General features: G+C 41.2%; 1 protein-coding gene across 1 annotated transcript; it reads right to left on the bottom strand.

The window, feature by feature from the left end:
- Positions 1-542: 542 nt before the first annotated feature.
- On the bottom strand, positions 543-19,783 carry emilin2a (elastin microfibril interfacer 2a). Its single transcript, XM_010791436.1, has 9 exons — positions 19,503-19,783; positions 18,581-18,706; positions 16,166-16,356; positions 14,071-16,041; positions 5,557-5,907; positions 3,262-3,315; positions 2,746-2,805; positions 2,193-2,333; positions 543-1,214 (listed from the first exon to the last, which is right to left on the bottom strand). The coding sequence occupies exons 1-9, from the start codon at positions 19,646-19,648 to the stop codon at positions 886-888; spliced, it is 3,369 nt and encodes a 1,122-aa protein (XP_010789738.1). The 5' UTR covers positions 19,649-19,783; the 3' UTR covers positions 543-885.
- Positions 19,784-21,215: the final 1,432 nt, after the last annotated feature.

Consider the following 21,215-nt stretch of genomic DNA (forward strand, 5'->3'; position numbering starts at 1 on the left):
GTTTCTTAGATTAAAGAGGACCTATGATGCTCATTTCCAGGTTCATATTTGTATGTCTCCATGCTTTAATGTTCAAAAAGCTTTTTATTTTTCTCATACTGCCTGTGCTGCAGCCCCTCTTTTCACCCTCTGTCTGAAACCAGAGTCCAGTCTGCTCTGATTGATTAGCTGGCTGGTTCTGTTGTGTTAGGCTAGTGACATCTCAAGACCAATCACGTACATTATGTTGGAGAGCTAGCCAATAGAAGCACCAGTGTTACATTATGATGTCAGTATGGTGCAGAAGTAAACAAAGGAGTCCAATGGAGGCGTTTCAGGCAGGGGGGGGGGGAACTTTGGGATTGTAGCCTTTGCAGACCATTTACATGCACAAAAGCCTATATACTATATAACACACTACAGGAAAGGGAAAACTCCAAAAAGCATAATGGGCCCCTTTAATAAAAAACATGTGTGGTCTCATACTCTGACTCGTCATGGTTTGCCTACCTACAGCAGGATTTTCAGCTGATAGGTTAAGCATACTGTATATTAAGACTGTGAGAAGGTTTTGTTAAAATAACATTTTATTATTTGTTATGTTAATTTATAAACACTTATTTACACAAGACATTCACAATAGGTACAAAAGGGCAGCATCAAATATATTAGAAACAAATCCTGCTTCTTGTATTCAGGTATACTGTATCTGGCAAATGGCTTACGAAATGCAATGCAATGACTTCCTAACTGAACTTATAAGTGAGGATCTTCACACAGCGGCTCTGCGTGGTAAATCACAGCAAATCAGTGAAAAAAACTGCTTCCTCTCGTCATTTATTTCCTCCAGTCCTTTTTATCTGGGATCAAACTGGTCCTTGCTGTTTCGGCCTAGCTGAGCTGCAGCTATGACTTGTGCTGCGGTGCGTAGAGGAAGATGGCGCTGAAGGTGGAGAGGGTCTCCCGGGCCCCGGTGGTGGCCAGCCGGCCCCCGGTCCTCACGACGCCGACACGGTCTCCTTTCCTCAGAGGCAGGATCACGCTGAAGGACACGGACCCCCCGCAGCCACAGTCTCCAGTCGGGGGGGCCCCGTGTTGGCCGGGCCCTGCAGAGCTCTGCAGCCGCTGCACCCTGCGGTTAGACACGGACAGAACGGCCTCCACCCGGTCCCCCCGCTGCGCCGTCAGCAGGCCTGAGATCAGGTATCGGCCGTCCAGAGGGGCGGTGAAGATCCCTGCAGAGGAGAGAAGGGACGAGTGGGTGAGATCAATGCGTGAGTCACATGTTTACTAATGTTTGTTGTTACTGTGCGTCCTGTTTTTCAGCATGAGGTTAAAGGATATAGGTTCAGTTTGTCAAAGATTTCTTAAAACAATAGTCAGGTGCACATGAACATTGAAACAGATGTTGCTTTGTGTCATTATTTCTCATGTTCATGTGTCCAGAGAGTATATTTAGTATGGTAAGGAAAATAACTAATTGATTTTGTATATGATTTTATACACCTCGGGGCAAATATCTATACCAGTTTTTAGATAATGTGAAAATTCACACTTTTAACAAGAATTCCAAATCAGGTTTATTTTTTAAATGCTTAAATTGGCTTCACTAAGTACGTGCAAATGTGAGCTTATCTTTGATATTCAACTTGTTTATGATTTAAAGATACCAAATACTTGAATGTGCTTATTGTAAACCGCGATTTCACAGTACTACATTTAGTCTTTGGGCACAGTTTTTGGCACAAACTAATGGCCTTCACGTTGTAAAGATAGGGAACAAATCCAGTCCTTATCTCTTAAAAATATGTACTCAAAGGTTTATCTCAGGATTTTGTATGATTAGTCAAATCAAGTGGAAGTCTTCCAAAGTACTTTTTGTATGAGCACATTTCTTTGACATCAAACTCGAAAGATATCCTCTTGATTTTTTTTACTTTTGATTGTATTAACTGACTGATGAACCTCATTTAATTCAATTACAGAAATTACACAATTGAACTAAAGACTATTGAAATTAAGAGCTGTGTAACTGAAGAAAATCTCTTATCATAAACTAAAGACAACACAAATGTTGAAGACAAAGCAACCGAATTGATGTGATATGCAATTGGATTGTTTGTTGGTCTGACATTTACCCAACAATATCCATGCAAAGTATTATAATGACCCTGCGACACATTTTTCTAGTTGTTGTTGTTGTTGTTGTGTACCTGTGTGTGGATTGTAGTGTCCTCCATCATTGACGATGACTCTGTTGAAGCGGATGAAGCCAAACTCTCCAATGAGCGGCTGCTGTGTGAGGCCGGCAGAGAAGGAGAAGGGCTCCTCAAAGCCACTGCTGGGGGCCGAAACTGATACAAGAAAATGCATGCGAGTCAATCTTCGTCTCATTTCAAAGATACATTACTCACTTTTTATACAGTCACTGAAAAAAAAGACGTGATATTATCTGTTTATTGTAGGGTAAATAGACTAAGGTAGGCAAATCAACAAAATAATGTTGGCTTCAAATGTTATTATCCGGACATGTGTACAGAGAATAATCACTGTATCATACAAAACAAAAGACAATACATCATACAAATAATCATACTTTGTGGTTAATGTTCAGATGATCGGTTAAGTATTATCTGATAGTGCTACAGTGGGTATTGTGTCAGAACAGTTAGCTTTTAATTTATTCACAAATCCTTTATTCGAGCTAATAATTTCTTTACTTTTTCTTTATCGATGCAGTGACATATTGAGAGGAGAGTATTTTACCTGGTGATATAACGGGAGTGTGTTGCATCGGGTTCCAGGGCATCTGTGCAGCTACAGGAACTACAAGGTATAAAAATAAAAGTGTTAATTATGTACCTTACCTCCTACAGTCACGGGTGTGAGCTGCCACGTCTATCTTTATATATGTTTCATTCAAATGAGTCTATTATTATTTTTCAAAAAATAGAACCACTGTATTACATTGAGTGTTTTTGTTTGCTTTTCTGAGTCAGTAGCTGAAAAGAAAAATAGATCTTTGTTTCAGTGACTTTAGCTGTTCCCTACTTCAGTAACTTTCTTCATCATTACCAAATGTAATATTTGCCATGCATCGCTACAGAGGAAGACGAGCTAAAATCCTTCCTCAGTCCGCCCACATCTCCTTAAAGCAAACACATCCAGTTCCCTCTCACCCACACTCTCAGGCTACATTATTATTCACAACCTTTTCCAATTTGACTTGTAGTAGAAAGGCAAAGGGTTGTAACTTGATGATTAACTGCTACAGTACATTACCTTGGCGGCTGTCTGATTGAGGCTTGAAAGATGCAGGCTGCAGAGGAGGATAGCCTGCAAAAGAAAGAAATGAAAAACACATCATGTTTTATCATCATCTGAGGAGAAAAGCTAGGAGCGCTGGCCAGAGGGAGTTGTTTGGTTTTCCATCCCAACATTAATGAGAAAACACTGTGGCATAGAGTAGCAGAGGTGTAAATTAGAAATAAAAACAGGTTGTAAGCTCGACTGCATCATTTTGGTTTTATTTGTGGCTTTTTGAATCGTTTTGATGTTGATTTAGCTGTTTTCCAGGGCAATGAGATAAGCAGATACAGGCCCCACAGTTTCCTCCGAGGCTTGAAATGAATGTGCTGTTTGAGGTCCAAACAAAACCAACAACCACTAAACAGACATTAAACAAACATTAAACAAACCAATCACAAGTGTTCACAGCCCTGTACAGAATAGATTGTATGAAAACCTGCCTTTCAATGCTGAAAAAGTTAAAACATTTGTAACCAGGTTGAAAATAGTCCTTACAGTGAAATAATAAATAGTCATTTAGTTATAAGTGTTGTTAAAATATCTTTTAATCGTTATCTTTGCATGAACCAGATATTTTAACAACACTTATAACTAAATGACATATTTATTATCTTGTTTTAATTTCACTGTAAGGGTAATTTTGAACCTGGTTACACGTTCATGACTTGCATGAATTTCCAAGTTCAGTTCTCAGGTTAAGATTCTTATCCAACACATTTTTTAAAGTGTGTATTTCAAATCTTCTCTCTATTCTTTTCCACACCGAGGATAAATCAGAGCTTGTGTTACATTGTTTGATGTTATCTAATCATTATCTGCAGTTCCGCTAATTCAAACCAGATCTGGCTCTGTGAGTATCGGTTGGCCCCAGTAAAAGACTTTAGCATGGATGACACAAAAACAAAAAAAAGTGCACGGATAATTAAACCTCTTTTATAAGTTCCATATGTGAAAAATGGCCCGATTCCAATTGCTGTCATTGCTGACGCAGTTTCAATGAGTATATCTGATGTGACTGTGAAGTGACAGCACTGTTGACAAGAGGAAGAGACATGTATTATGTCACACATGTGGTAATGCTGGCTGAGACTCAACTCCATGGTGCCAGAATGATCACACTGTGTCATAAAATATCCTCCTTGTCATGGAAGTAATGACAGATTCTAGTTTTAGCATCAATTCATTCAAACAAGTAGACATCAGATCTGGATAAAGGAGATAGATTACAGACTCTGGACATTATAACGCATGAAGCCACGCCCTAAAGAGTGCTTGATTAAATACCCTGTTAAAAGCCCTAGCAAAAAAATCAAACATGAACCCCAAAGTTATTGAGACTGATGACGACCTTGAATGGTATCAAATGATGTCTTGCATTGATTGAATATTGTGAATATTCTCACTACAAGCTTCCAGACACATCTCGTCTGTGATTTCAGCTCCCAATCCTTTCTCCCAGGCTTCCCAAAATAAATCTGAAGATGTATCATTATGGCTCTGAAACATACTGCGAAAACAAATCCACCAACTTGGGAAGGATTTCATTGTCAACAGAAGATGTAAGGCTGCATACTGCAGGTTTAAGACTTTATATGATGATAAAATGAGTTTTGAGACCTAATGTAGGATCCATCAGATAATCAAAACACGATATATATATATATATATATATATAGATGTACGAGAATAACCTGGAATGACTTTCCTAAGATTATAAGATAACAAATGTGTAATCTTGCAAAATGCACTCAATTTCACTCACAGAAATCGCTGTGGTTTATTATAGATGATACGGTGTGAATATTAGTGTGGCAGGGTTCTCCCTCTTTGTGCAAGTATGCATTACTAGTCAATACATTATATTTAATATTTACTAAGTGAATGTTTAAGTAAGTGTTAGTAGTCTGGCTTCTTTTCATGACATTGCTATTGTGAAAGGACGTAAAGGGCAAGCCTGTTATTATCATTATTATTATTATTATTATTATTAAGTGTTGTAGCAGGTCATTTATTTATTTTGTGACCCCTTTATTCTCTGTCCATTTCCCCTTGTACATACCATTAGGTACTGCATGTCCTCATTTTTATATGCACTGTAAATTCATTTAAAGCATTACTAAAACAGGTGTTCTGCCATTGATCCATGTGGTCTTTAGTGGAACTAAAACTAGACTTAAAGCATATTTGTTTGGTGTTTACACATACTTATACAACTCATAAAAACACATTCATGTTGAGCTGCAGATAATCCCCACCCTCAATCCTCACCTGGTGCTCCAGCAAATCCGTTGACAGGCACGTTGGACGAGTCCTCAGACTCTCTGCGGACCGTCACCCTGCGGCTGTACCCCGGGGGTCCAGCCTCGCCCGTCTCCACCACCGGCAGGACAGGGACCAGGGGGGGGACGGGCGGTCCGCCGGGCTGCCGGCGGCTGGACGGGTGGATGGGCGGGCTGATATGTATCGTGTGTCTGTTGGGCTGCAGCGGCTGTCTGGGGTTGGACGGCTGTCTGGGGTTGGACGGCTGCAGCGGGATGATGAGAGGGATGTGGATTTGTTGGATTCTGGTCCTGGTTGAATCTGGCTGAGGAGCCGGCCTCTCTGGTCTTAAGGTCATTCCTTAGAAAGAAAAAAGAAAATGACAGAGTGGCAAGATCGTAAGTATGTCAAAATAGAAGGGCAAAATAATACATTTGTAACTGCCTCGTGATTTAGATCTGTTCCACAATTCAATGGGTTCTTACTTGGCCAACAATACAACCTTTCACCAAGTTTCATGAAAATCAGGCAGGTAGTTTTGACGTAATCCTACTGACAGGCAGACAAAGAAACAACAAACCAGCTAAAAACAACACCGCCTTCTTGGTGGAGGCAATGATTACAGTTCACTTTCTGACCATAAACCATACTGTTACCACCATCTGGTCACAAGAATTGAGAGTTATAGAAAGGGCTGTAACTGCACAGGCACTAGCCTTCAATTAGCTTCGGTTGTTTACAAATCCCACTTCCTCTCTCACATCCCTCCCTTCTCTTGTGAATTCTCCTTTAACGACTTGAATTCTGATGACAGGCCAAATTTGACCTGGCTTTCACGGCACCTCTGAGCGTTTTTTTTCAGCCGGTATCATTATTACCCTTCATAAAAGCAAAGCAGGCGGGCTGTGTGAGTTTTAAGCAACGAGAACCATCTGAACGGAAACCGATTGGCTGCCTGCCAGACCCCCCGGGGGCGCAGACATCACCTGGGCCTCTGAGGGGAGCGAGAGACGCTGGGAGACTGTCCTGGGGACAAATAACAAAATAATTACACTACCCGCTTTGTGTCTTAAACCCAGGTGTCAGGCAGATTTTGTCCAGCCATATTTAGAATTCAGTCATGGGGTTTCTACATAAAAAGGCTTGTTTGATGTAGCTGTGTCTGCAGTGCTGTGCAATCCCTGTGGGGGGGTTGGAGTACATGCAACAGGATTACTGTAATGTCACTCAGCCAAAGTGCTTACATTAAGGAAATGACCACTTAACCCAAATGGTTATACAGCCAGATTTGGCAGAAAAAGACTCTGATCTTCGAGGAATTGCTCAAAGAATACAAACAACACAGATTATTCAAGGAGTACAAGGAAATTATCTAATGTAAACAGAATTTAGAGATAACTGTTAATTTACGAATGTTAATCTTAAGAAAAGATATCAAAAAGGTTAAAGGGGGCTGTAGATATGAAGGTATAAGTGGCGTAGAGGTGTCTGGTATAAAGTCAACTGAGACATCTGTGTGAATATGATTGGATGTTGCTGGTCAGCTGGTATATGATCAGCTGTTTTTACAATAGTCCATGGAGGCTGAAGCATGAGCGAATGTAGCTGCCTCTAAATTTGGCATCTAAATATTACAAGAAAACTCTGAAGGGTACTTTGACTTATTAATATTGAGGTCTACTTTTTCATGGTGATTTCAACCGTGTTTCATTGTGAGACTTTTCTCTGTATGCTCATCTACTGATCAAGACCACAAAACCCAAGATACTTTGAAGTGGGGGATATATCAATAGTCAGTGTATTAACTCAAGTAGATAGCGGTTGGCAGATCCCCAGTATGGAAAAATAAATAAAGCGTTCAATTAGACTGATATAAATGATTTTGCTCCTTGTCTTTATTTCCGAACTATGGTTTTCGGACATCTCTATACACTGACTATAACATAAGTATACCTCACACAACCCCACTTCAAAATATCCGAACTACCTTAGACATTGTACTGTTCCCAAGGTCATGAATGAACATTCATTTAATTACTTTTTAACTCTTTGAAACAAAATAATATAATAATGTGTGTGAGTTCTGCCACAGCCAATAACATTACGATTAATAAAAGTTAACTCCACATTCAAACTTGTACTGTGGCGAAGTGATGAATGGAAGTACCTGAGAGCGATGGTATTACATTTAGTGTCTGCCTATTACTCCGGATTATGAAAGCCATCATCAATTATCAACAAAATGACTCCTTCTTACTGAAAGTGATACTACAAGCCACTCAGAAACCACATGTATAATCAAAAACAAATTAAACCCAGCAATCATGTTGTACTGAGATAATCAGAAATCTCTTCCTCATTTCCTCCCTGCGACTCCTTCAGGACGACGTCGGTTGCCTGAGTGCATATTTCCCATGAGCTCTCAGTCTGTGTCTCACTAAGGGGGCAACCACAAAAACACACAGATGGGGGTGTGGGGGGTGGGGGGAACACATGCAAACCAGTGCTGGTGCAACCAAAAGCCTCACCAAAACCAGATGTTGTTGGTCAAAAGCAGATTGAAACACAGCTGGGGGAGGGATGCTGTAGTCACTGTGGCCTCCACACATTGGGGTGACAGTGCGTGAGTGTTCAAAAGTGTCTGAAAGCGTGGAGGAATATTGCAGCACACAGGCTGATCATGCGATGGAAAACGGTGTCAAGGGGCACAGAGCAGGGTGTGGTACCATTAATGCATCACTCACACTCTGAACATACTTTTTTTTCTCCACCTCATTTTGCTGCAGTGATATTAATGATGGGAGGTGGAAATTGTGCACCGCCTGGCAGACTTTGGGGACTCCCATTGTGTATCTGGGTCCTTTCTCCTCTGAAGACTTCCAGATGGGCTCAAGGGTCAGAGATGGAAACACCTCACGTCGAGGCCCTACAGATCTCTGTAGGGACGCTGCTGCAGCACCTCGAAAATCCTGGTTCGGACAAAATATATACAGTGTGTGTTTGTGGGTGGTGTCAAGTTCAATTTTCCATTATTTTCCAGCAGACAGCCTTTGACTTCAAGAAGCCTTTGATATCTTGTTTTTCTTGTACTCCCTGATCACGGTGGACAGTTAATCTTACTGCCTGTCTTTTCTATATAAAGCCAGAATGATCAATTGCAAAGCATTGATCCATGAAATCAAAGCCTTAATTTTGTCCTCGATTGGTTTTGTTTCCTTTTCTGAAGACCTCGTCTGTTGATAGACAGGACAAGAAGGAGGGAGAGGAGGAAAAGGAGTCCTCTGGCATTCTTGGAAGGACAAATCGGAAGTAAAGAAAACTGGACAGAAGAGCGACGAGGGAGTTGAAGGAGAGCAGTTCAGAGATAAGCGGGAGAGAGGAAGAAACCGGGAAGTGATTTGAGCTCGACTGGGATCACCTCCAAAACAAGGAGGAGTAGAGAAAAAATAACATCTTGAGAATCAAATACGAAAATTGAGCACAAGAAAGTGAATAGGTCCCCGCCTGAATGAGGAACAGCATGCTCAAACTCTTTGAAAAGCAAAGCATTTCCTACTTTATTATCAGGATTTCACTTATGTCAACGTTTCCTAAAGATCCCTATTAATTCTGTACACTTGAATACCGTAAAGCCCCACCTGCAGAGTATTAAAGTCACTTTAATGTGTCTCTGTTTAAGTTTTTAACAATGCAATTAGTCCCTGCTGCTTAACCACAACTCCCTTTCCAACGGAAAACAAGCAGAAACAAACACGCAAGCTGAAGCGTCAGACCTCCACTGCAGCAGCTGCTTTGGGCGAAGCAGTGCAAGCACTTTTGCCTCTAGAGTCACACACTTCCAATCAGCAGTCATATTGAGTAAGGGCAAAGCTATTCCTGTTAATCTTTCAGTTATGTTATTACAACACCTCGTGTGTTCCCGGCCTCCTCGGGGTCTTCATATGACCGAGGAAAGACTGAGCTCAAACGGAGAGGAAACATTTCAGTAGGCGCTGCTCCACCACCACACCCGAAGAGCTGGGAACTTTTGTATCTGCATTAAGACTTTCCTTCCGAAACTTGAGGAAATAATAAATCGTCATGCTACCTCAGCCACATTATTCAACTCCCTCTCTCAAGGGCTTTAGGATAGAGACTATGAGCTCAAAGAGAGAGAACATCATGATCTTGCCCTTTAAGGAAGAGATTGACATTTTGAGGACTGTAGTGTACAGACATCTTCTCATCTTTGCCGAGATGAGAAGATGTCTGTACAGTGAAAGACTGTAAACAGGAGGAAACGGCTAACCTGGCTCTCTCCTAATGTAACCAACACAACGTAATACAAAAACAACGTTTAAATGACATTTGCTTGGGGGAATGTTACCGAAAATATATCACATGTTCATCAGAAAATGTAAAGGAATACTTCACCCAAAGAAATTATAATTTGTATTAAAATAACTCATCCTGTGTTTCTACAAACTATTCAATAAAATGTTATTTTGCTACTGTAGCAAGCCTCCTCAATAAACAAAGAATCAGAATTGACAATTGAAGTAAACAGGGGCTTAGTTTTTCTATGCAAAATATATCAAACATCAGTTTTGAAACCATACTTACCAAAATGACTTGCATTTTCACTAAAAACCTTCCTATTTGTACACACTTCCACATCAACAGTCCTCACACAGACAAGTAGGACGCCTAAGCAGGTATACAATCTAAGTGGGAGTGTATTTAATAGTAAGGTTTTAGAAACAATGCATGTCATTTTGGGGTTGAAGTATTCCTTTGAGCCAGGCAGTCATTTCCCTTTTCTAGCCTTTATGCTAAGCTAAGTTAGCCGGCTCCTTGCAGAAGCTTCATACTTAAAGGGGACCTATCATGCAAAATGCACTTTTGTACGTCTTTTATACATGAATATGTGTCCCCGGTGTGTCAGGGAACTCACCAAGTGTCAGAAAACACAACCGTCTCTCTTTTCCTCCATACCCAAATCTCTAAAAACGGGGCTGAAACGGATCTGATACAGATTTGAAAATAGTGTGACGTCAGTGACGAGGAGCTCCGCCTATATGGCCAACTCTCCACCAATCAGGGGAATGAGAGGTTGCCGTGGCATGGTAACAGCATGGTAACAGCATGGTAACATGATGCTCGTAACTCGGCCCCCTCCTTTGCAGGGGGGAGTGGTCAGCTGCAGCGCATGCAAAGACAGGGGTGGAGGAGAGCAAAATAGAGCGAAATGAGGCATGGCTAAAATGCATGATCTGTTTGGTATTTTGAAAAAAAAAACGTCTAAATATACCTTATATAGGTATTGCCCTACAATAAATTATTCAAATATAACATGATAGGTCTCCTTTATCATACTCAACTGACTCATCTAACTTTCACCAAGAAAGCTAATTAGCATACGACCTAAAATATCCTACATTTAAACATGCTCACTCAAATGAATATCTGCTCTAACCGTGGGCAGATGTGCGGTGTAATGTTACATGTAGGGAAATTACATCAAATAGTTTGGAAATGAATGCAATGGCAAATATTGGTCTCTCTTCACCACATTGGTTAACCTCTCCACCCTCTTTTCTCTCCTCAGGTCCCTGTCATGCCATTGTTTTGGACAATGGTTAGAGAAAGGGAGGCTCAAGCGATGGGGCCCCACTGATGACATCACAGCTGAGAGGTAGACTTGAGCATCTGGTCCTGGGTGTGGAGCTCTACTTCTCCATCAAGACTAGCTCCAGCAGTGAGTCAGGGCCCTTAATGAGGACCAGACTCCACTCATGAGGCTGAGGTCACCCTACGGGAATCTCTGGAGACTGGTATGTGTACATGTGTAAGGAGAAAGACAGGGAGGCGGGTGTATTGTGTATGAGCCTGTGTTTGTGTGTGTGTAATGGTGTACTAAGAGACTGGGAGTTTGAGGTCTGCAGTTTTGTGGTATGAGTAAAAAAGCGATGTCACGGTGCATGAGAGAAGCCCTCACAGCTCAAATTGTTCATAAAAGGGAGTGGATGAACCAGTCTGGTGTTCTGACATTTATATAAAGCAGCAGTGAGGCTCAAAACAGTGCCTGTAAATCATCACACCCGTTAGGAGGGGTTGACCTCGGCATTTAAGAATTTAATTCCTCATATAAAAACTGGGGAATTCTTAGGACAACATGAGTCTAAGGCGCAGGAAGTTTCCAATGTGGGCCTCTGCCTCTTGGTGCTGGGACATATTGAATGACATATTCAAGGAGGCCCAATGAACCCGTGTCCTCCCTCTCTGGGAAATACCCTGTGGCCATTCATGGGATCTGATCCTCCTCTCCAAGCCTCCATGTAAGCCAAGCTAGCAGAACGCATTATATGGAGGATTATCTTCAGGAAAAGTTTGTGTTTACACAGATGTTAATCACACTTGATAAACTTGCTGGAAGAGGAAGCTGCAAAGGAGTGTGTGTATTTACTAATTTTAGAGACTAGCTACCCTAATGTGGGAGTCTATAGACTTCTTCGTGGTGAAGTTGTTTAATAATCCATATCTAATTACTGTCATGAGGTATATCTTTTTCGACCATACTGAAAAGTTATAGGTAGAAGTAATAAATATCATTGTTTGCTTTCGTGCTGGGAGTCAGAGGAAATTCAATATGAAGCCACAGCCAGGAGCAGGTTGGTTTAGCTTAGAAAAAGATTAGAAACGGGTGAAGATATCTAGCCTGTCTCTCTATAGAATAAACTCTTCAAATGTTGTGCACATTAAACCAGTAAAACCACAACTTTATGCTTTTATACTTCATTTTATGGACAGATTAAACCAAAACGTACAGAATAGACATAACGTATTAACAGGTGGTCAGATTGTTGTTATCTTTGGACAAAGCAAGGCTAGCTGCTTGCCTCTGTTTTAACACTTCATACTAAGCTAAAATAACTGGGCGCAGGCTGTAGCTTCATATTGAATGAACAATGTGGTATCTGTCTGCTCATCTAACCGTAAACAACACAGTGAATACGCTTATTTGATTAAGTGACGCCTGCGACATAGTTCAGGATCAGTCCAGTAAGCAGATTCTCCAAACATAATTTAATTGTGTAAACTATGAAACATGGTGCAAAAAAAGTCAACCATGTGATATCTCACTTGGTATCTTATTCCTTGGAATTATGCATGTGGATGTGCATGATCGATAAATATATAATTTAAGGTCCTTCAGAAAATAATTTATGTTTATTAGGAATAACGGCCCGTCCACACAGCAGCGTTAAAAAAATCTTGAAAATCTTGGAGGTGGGCGTGTCTGAAAGCTTGGGGATTTTTTGCGAGCAACGCGACCAACAACCAATCACATGAATATCCCGCCCCCGACATACAAAGCAAAAAACCCCGGGGATTTTATGCGAGCAATTATATATATGAACTCCCCAAACAGGCGAAAAACCCAGGTTCACCCACTGTTCGTCTGCCACCTCCCTCCATGCCTGGTTTCCTCCGGTCTTGTATCCAGGTAAATAGTTACTGGTCGTAAAGAACCGGGTGAATTTGCTAATCGTCAATTTCCTCGTTTGGAATATGAAGGAAATGTGCTACCGTAATTTCTCGTTTGGAATATGAGGAAATGAACTGCGGTATGTCTCTCCCAGTTTACACGCGGTTTGATTGGCTAGCGCTTGTACTGTCAGATTTGCTCGACTTTTGAATCCTGAACATCCTGGAAATCCTGGAAATCTTCGCTTTGCTTCCCCACAATGTAGTTCGGCGAAAAGCGAGGCAACGTGACGTCACCCCATTCAAAGTGAATGGGCAGAAGCGTTGGAAGATTTTTTAACGCTGCTGTGTAGACGGGCCGTTAGTTTTATAAATCTTCTCTTTTTTAAAAAATGTTTAATCCAGTTTGCTTTGTCTTCACAAATAATTGTGATATAATTATCATTTTGTGTGAATTTTGTTTGCTGTTTTGTTTGTTGCCACTGTGTGTATGCCAATGCTAATACTAATAAAGAAAGAAAGTATGCTGGCCATTCAATGGCAAACTCTTCGCTTTGCAACATAGGCCTACATGCTGTGCAGTAATTTCAATGCGTTTCTTTAGGCTCTGCTCACTCCCTTACCTACCATGTCTGCAGTCACACTGGTCACCTGAAAGCTGATATTGCTGCAACAGCACAACTGCTGCACTCATATAGATTTTCATAATCTCCACCTTAGCATTCAACTTTAGGCGTTGAGTCTACATTTTGAACGCTATTGTCTAACTCCCTGTCCAAAATAGAATAACAGCTAAATACCAATGCTGTAGATATTAAACATTCACATAATGACCCAATAATTTGTGCCAGCTGACTGTAATTGATTCCAAACTCTGGGATCTGCTCGTTGAATACATACATAGATATGGATAAATAGAATGTGGCTTTCATTGGCTTTAACTGGTTTGTGTCACTTAAAGCCAACAAGGCCCCTTAGATCATTGTAGTCACTTCCTTCTCAAGCGATTACCACAGCCAACGATTCCATAAAACCACAACAAAACTGTTTGCTCACCTGGCTCTTTGGCGGTGACGTCTTTCAACACGTGTTTGGCCATCGAGGACAGCTGTGCCTGGAGCCTCTGCATGGAGTTCTGCAGTACAATGATCTCTCCTCCATGATTTCCACAGGTGGCGTTCATCCTGCTCTCACAGTCCCGCAGACCACCAACATTTCTCTCCAGTCCCTCTTTCAGCTCTCTGATGTTGGCGGTCACCCCATCTAGCCTTCCACACACCTTTTCAAGACTGGTCACACGTCCATTGACAGCGGAGATACCATCGGAAACACCCTGTGTGTTCTGTTTGCATTGACTCAGCTCAGAGGACACCTGCCTACTGAGCGTATCAAGCCTGTTCTTCAGCTCCTCCACCTGATGTCTGGTGTTGTCTGTTTGGACGCTGGGTACTGCAACGGCCGAGGCCCAGTTGTCCCGTCCTCGACCCCCAGGGCCACTCTGCTCTGCATGGCAGCATGTGGAGTTTATTTGGTGCATATCCTGGTTGTATTTGCTTAAGGAGTCGCTTAAACCGGTAACAGCACCAGCCAGACCGAGCACATTATCTTTAACATTATTCAATCCCTTCTGGAAGTCCTCCATCGTCTTCACATGAAGTTCATTTGTGACCGAATGTCTTCCAACAACATCTTCTAGTTGCCTGAACTTCACCGCGTTGGAATTGACATCAGTGTGAAGAATGTCCAAATCATTCCTGTACCGATTCAGGTCCTTTAATATGCTTTCTAGACCTTTAGGTGTTGGCGATGAACTCACTGCACCTACATTTATTCCTGAGCCTGAACATCCTGCAGAGCACAACTCTCCAACAGCATTGACCTTATCATCCAAACCTTGGAGGAGGAACTTGTTGTTGTTGACTTCTGTCTGGATGGCATCCATGGAGTCACTAAACATCCCAGGGAAGGAGCTGTTGCTCATTTCCACCAGCATGTTCGTAAACTGGTCCTCCATGCCATTCAGACGCTCCTCCAGAAGCTTCCGGATTGCTGCCACTTCTTCCGAAATTGTACGTGTAAGTTTCTCTTCGATATAGAAACAATGAGTCTCTGCATTTTGCTCCGTAACATTAATGCGTGCCTCCATCTCTTCAAGGATTAGACTGAAATCATTGTCTTCCTGAGGTACAGACAGGTGCGCCAGTTCGTTGTCAATGCGAACATTCAAGACGCGGTAAGCCTCTGCAATACGGTCAATCTCACGCCACAGGTCTTTATGGTCACTATGATCCTCTTCCTCTTCGGATGGATGAATCTGTCTTTGAGTCCGTATCGGTCCATCTGCGGCTGCCATGTCCAGACGAAGTGCCCGGATGTCCTTCCTCAGATCAGTCTCCTTGACATCCAACAGCTTGGTCAGTTTGAGCAAACCTTCATCACGGCTGTCTTCACAGGTCTTGACCTTGTCATTGCATGAGCTTTGAAGCTTGGCCATCTGTTCCTCCACATTCTGGTCCAGCTCCTTCTTCAGCTTCTCAAATTGTGCATCAACGTAGCTCTGGACAACATCAAACTCCGCTATGGCCGGAGCCTGAGATTGAGAGGCTTGCATCAGGACGCGGATCTGTCCCTCGTGACTTGTCATGGTTCCTCTTAGGTCCTCCAAAGCGCCATCTTTGATTTTCAGTTCATTGTTAAGATCATCCAACCGGGTCACTATTTTGTCTATAGCGTTGTCTCCAACGATCCCTCCTCTCGTAGCCTGGTGACCGTCCAGCACTGCCGGGCTGTCCTCGGTGTCTGCAGCTGGAGAGCTGTCTGGCGGACGCATGTTGTTGAGAAGCGTCACCAATATCTTCTTCGTGTCGTCTTGCAGGTCTGTGCGGAGGTTGGCGGTTAACCCTGTCAAAGTGGACTGGAGATCCTGGACTATCCGAGAGAGGCGCTGAACTTCACCTTCCAGAAGATGCACCTTATCCCCCCCATCACGCCTCGTTTCATGGTGCGCTGTCTCTCTCCGCTCTGGCCCTACAATCAGATGAAATTTGAACAAATGAATCTCTCCTCTTTGAGAAGAATGACACTTTGAAAACTTGAAAATATGTGGTATTAATGGACAAAAACTCTTAAAGTAAAACAGAAAATGTCTTACTCTGCGTGTGTCTGGGTGTATATCCAGGATTCTGTGGGTAGTAGGGCTGTGTTCCCTGAACTGTTTGTCGGTCCGGGGCTGGTTTTAAGTCTTTGCAGTCCAGACCGTGGTAACCAGGACAGCATCTCCACTCCAACTCTGTGACTGATTTGAAGGCAATCTTGTACGTGGGTCGAAACCGATTGTGGTATCTGTAAAACAGGACGGAACCTTTTTTGTCCAAAATCTCAAACAAATATAAATATAAAATGGGAAACGCTGCTTTATTTCTAGGATAAATCCAGACCCTTTTTGAGTGTTACTCCTCTATTTAGCTTGTTGTGCTACAGCTACTCTGCCGTTTCTAAAAAAACAAAACAACACTTCCAATAACAAGTATTTTTATTGGGAACTGTAGCGTCCTGCAATCACCAAAGCACTTGGGATTTGGGGATTTTCTTTGAGTCTGTCTCTGTTCATGAACATTTCAACTTTCTAGTCAAGGCAAACAGTTTCCAAAGAAACAATAGATGAAATCACTTCCCTGAAGTAGGGGTCGTGACATCGAGAACATCTGGAAAGTCGACTGAAACAATCATCCCAGCACATTTCCTAACAGACTCCATCAATGATAACACTATAGCAGCTTGACAAATGGAAGAAAGGAAACTGAAAACCTTTAACATTATGGTTGTTTTCAACTGTGTTCCTTAATCTCTTCTTTACAAGAGAGAAAGCCAGAATATAATGTCATATCTTAGAAAATGGAAAAAGCCAGAGGTACCTTTTTTATCACTGCCATCTTTTTTTCTTTACGCAGAAACGTGGAAACTTGGTCTCCTGTGACCTGGGAATTTTCTGTTTCCAGGAATCCTTTCCTCATCACAGTCTCTTGTGGATGTGTTTGTGCATAGATCACAAAGCTCAACCGCAGATAGCATGCGGTGTTTCACAACTGATAATAAATCGCAAAGCTAATTATATTATAATTGCAACATGTTCCAGTAAAAATGTTATTGACTGTCTCTTAATACTTGCTGGCGTGGACACTCCAAATTACAACAAGCAATTACACCATTAGGGGAACGGATTGCTGTTTATCTAAGTTACACAAATAACTTTTCCGTTTCAGATTTTCTGATAATAAATCTCATGCACTGATCACAACAACGTTAATTCATTCCATGTGAAAGCTGCCTCTGAATACAACTAGGAGGACATTCCTTCTGATGATGTTTCCATATCAAATTGATTTGTACTATTGTTTTTTATGATGTTGAAAAAGTCATCAACAGAAAATTGAGATATTTTATATTGAGGACCACCTGCATATGACAATCCAACAGCTGTGAAGCCTCTGGGAGTGTGATAATTACACATGTTTGACCACTAGATGAAACTTGTGGTAGAAATGTGCAGATTTATGAAAACATATGTCAGAGACAGAGCTGCTCTGGAAACATGTTCCATGGGAAACAAGTTAAAGTTGTAGTAAATCAAAAAGACAAAAGGAAACTCTCCCAGTAAAATTCAGTGTCTAACATTTTTTATTTCTTTTGACGAAGCCATTCACAACCTTGGAGGTCAGCTGTCTCCTAAAGCTAACTGAGTCTGTAGTTAAAGTCTGATCATAACATTTCGTGCTGTTGTCTGTTCCAAATGCACAAACTGAATTTGGAAAGAAAGCTTTTACGTGCCCTGCTCCCCTCGCTTAAATAGCCTTCAAATACTAGGATAAAAAATAAGCAGAATTGTCAGGTCTACCTTGTAAAAATAAATTGTTGGTCTCAAAGGGTTTAATATACAAAAGATTGGTCAATCTTGACCCATAAATCTAATAGAAAGGGGCCCAGATGAATGCTGATTTTTCATTCAATGCATGATTGGCTCGAGGCTACACATTCTCAACACCACAAGCACATTAGACACTGTATACTGTTGATTGGTGTATTTCTATCATCTTTTTCTAAGGATAGGGTAACATACAGTAAGGCAACATACGTATGATTGAAGCTAATTAAATACATTACATTATAACAGCACACTTTTCTGTTACTCTTGTAACATGTTCATTTTACTGAGAATCCATCTTAATACTGTTGAATGTTGTGAGTATTCGGAAGAAGACTAGTTTAGTGGTCATAAAGTGGATCCTGGCTGTACGTTTGTAACTTGAAATATTATTTCAGGTAAATTACCAATAGCAGTTTCTTCATCAGTTTAAGCCAGGCTACATTTCCTGTTTAACCCTTTGTCATATTGGTGGGATTTAACTTGCTGTAAAACGCTGTGCATTTAGATCAGCCAACAGTTGGTCTAATCTAAATGTACAGTTTTTCTTTGGTTTAAGAGAATATACCCTCAAGGTCTCTCTAAGAGAAACATTTTGTATCACAGCATATCTCATGCACCCTTGACCCCTCCCTGGATGCTCACGTCACTTGTTTCTGGCAGTCTGGCTGGTATGCTGGGCAGGGGGCCATCACGGGCTCCTGGAAACTCTCCACGCTCCCCTGCACCGAGCAGCTCACGTTTTTACGCACCACATAGGCACACCAGTTCCTGAAGAAGAGGGAGGCATACATAAACAAGAACTTCAAGATGTATACCTAGAGCTATCGAAACACGTTAAATAATTAGTATGCAAATACTATAAAATTAGATATGGGATTTTAAGCGATGTTGGATGACAAAAACATCACAATTCGGGGGCATTTGAATGAAATGGCTTTGATTAAAGGTTGTTGTTTTTGTCTAGACTGATAGATTTAATCTTCTACTTTTCAATATTTTGTTCAATTTACCTCTTGTGCTGTGTTTATCTGTTTCTATGTCTGTCAAGCCCTTTGTCATATTGTTTTTGAAAAGTGCTACATAAATGGAGTTTATCATTATTTATTGCCATTTTGTTGACGCTTTACTGAGCTTTCACTATAGGTTGCGTCATTTGAGTGACTTTTAAAATAATGTTTTAGTTCATCTCTAAATAGCAAATGAACTAATGGTCTCTTGAATCTCAACGATAAGAGCAATCACTGGCATTCCTGCCTTTATCTGGATGTTATCACCTTTTAGCATTACTGGCAAACTTAAGCCACATTTAGCCACAGGCTAGTGAGTGTTAACAGGCTACAGATGACCATAAGAGGTTAAATCTCCACCGGCCTGAGGTCATTCCGATCAATAAGGAGTATGGACCTTCATCTCGTTTTTATTGGCAACTACGCAACAACAACGTTTACCTTCAGGGGCAGTGGGGTTTAAGAAACGCCCGCGTTTAACTTGTTTTTTGGACTTCAACAAAAAAACTGAAAAGTTTAAAATGCTGTCCACAAAAGAATAAAACCCCGTAATTTACCTGTTTCTGTGTCTGTGTACCGGTCCAGTGTATGCAGCTCCATGGAACAAGTCATAAGAGGGGGGAGACCCGTAAGTGAAGTGAAAGTTCAGAAACAGTGAGAAAATGATCCACCGCCAGTCCATCGCTCCACTTCTGGAAGTCATACTTTAAAAACGCCTCAAAATAAATAATCCTAACCTCGAAAAAGAGGGCTACCCTGTCAGTTTAATGTGCGAGGATCCCAAACACCACAGTCACATTGCCCCAGTGACTTATCAAACTCCAAGTTTGGGGAAGTCCACTTTCACTGCAACTCCTTTGGAATGACGCGTTTGGGGCCAACACCCTCCTCCCAAAACTTCACGAGAAAAAAACTCCCCAGCTTTAAGAAGAAAGTTTTATAGATAAAAAAAAGGGCCTTTGTTTTATAGTTCAAATGTTCTTGTTATGTGTTGATCTATTTATTCTGGCATCAGAGATGATTTTGTATACAAGTTGATTACTTCTTTGTCTGCCCACTGCCACAAATTCACACCTCACTGATGAACATAACAGGATAATGTCTCCTGAATGTAACCTCCAGAGTTGAAAGTGTGTGCTGTGGGATTGATGATATTCATGGCCAGGGATAACAGAAGTAATCTACATTGTGTCTGCTCTGCTGCTTATATGGAGGAATATAACGTGTGCAATCTGTTCCTATTGCATTGAGCTAATCTTTTTTTCATGCCAAACTGAGCAATTTGCTGAGCACAATTTTAGTGAGGTGGGAGACAGAAAGTAGCACGTTAGTTACACTAGAGTTTCAATTCACAGCACTCTAGGCAGGAATTCATTGTCAGTGCTTTGGTGATGTGTGAATGTGTGAGGAGCATGAGTTTCCAAGCACAAAGTGGTGCTGTGAAAAATATTTTTTAGGGAGATAGACCTTATAGGCAGTATCCTCCCACTCTTGATTCTGTCAGTCAACATTAAATGAACAACTCCGGGGAAAAGATTAGGGATAACAAAGTCGAAAATTGAAGAAGTGGAAGAAAGGGAGATTAGGACTTGAAAAAAACCGGGTGTAAATTCACATTGTAATGGTTATTCAGAGGGGATCTGTTAAGCATCGTGGAAGGAAATGTAAATCAAACATGTTGCGCCCTCTTCAAAAATAACCTTTCACCATTGAACAATCTATTTTTCTGAACCTGAGATAACCCTTCCCAAAATAAGATTGCACTATTTCATCAGGCTGCCTGCATAAGGCCAGCCAATTGGGAGATACTGGACTTGGTTATGTAATGTAATGACGTTTGCAGAGATTTCATTTATCAACATGAGCATCAGAAACACTTGGTTCGTCATACCTTAAAATACTCTAATGAGATTATTGACAATTTTATTGATTTCTTCTGTTCATTCCCTCTCACTGTCTTATATTTACACATATTTATGACCTGTACATTAACCTGAATATTGGCAAACCCTAACATCTACTGCAGGCTATTGAGACAAGAAATGTAAGGTTCTTAATAAGGTTATGAGTCAGATTTGTATCTATTTACTGTATGGCTGGTTGTTTATTCACCAGAAGAGGGCAGCAGAGCAGCAGTAAAGAAAGCAAAACTCCTTCCTGTAGTCATGGCAATTTCTTTCCAAAAGTGAGAAAAGAACATTTATTACTGAAGAAGTATGAGTTTCCACATTTTCGCGGTTCCATCACCTTGCCATACTATGTTCATGTCA

Source organism: Notothenia coriiceps, unplaced genomic scaffold (assembly GCF_000735185.1).
Source record: "Notothenia coriiceps isolate Sejong01 unplaced genomic scaffold, NC01 NC01_scaffold00035455, whole genome shotgun sequence".
Classification (NCBI taxonomy): domain Eukaryota; kingdom Metazoa; phylum Chordata; class Actinopteri; order Perciformes; family Nototheniidae; genus Notothenia; species Notothenia coriiceps.

Excerpts from the sequence above, each read along its gene's own strand:
- emilin2a (XM_010791436.1), bottom strand. The coding sequence starts at position 19,648 with ATGACTTCCAGAAGTGGAGCGATGGACTGGCGGTGGATCATTTTCTCA. Across the intron at positions 16,042-16,165 it reads TACACCCAGACACACGCAGA|GGCCAGAGCGGAGAGAGACA; the intron begins GTAAGACATTTT and ends ATCTGATTGTAG. Across the intron at positions 2,806-3,261 it reads TCAATCAGACAGCCGCCAAG|TTCCTGTAGCTGCACAGATG; the intron begins GTAATGTACTGT and ends TATACCTTGTAG.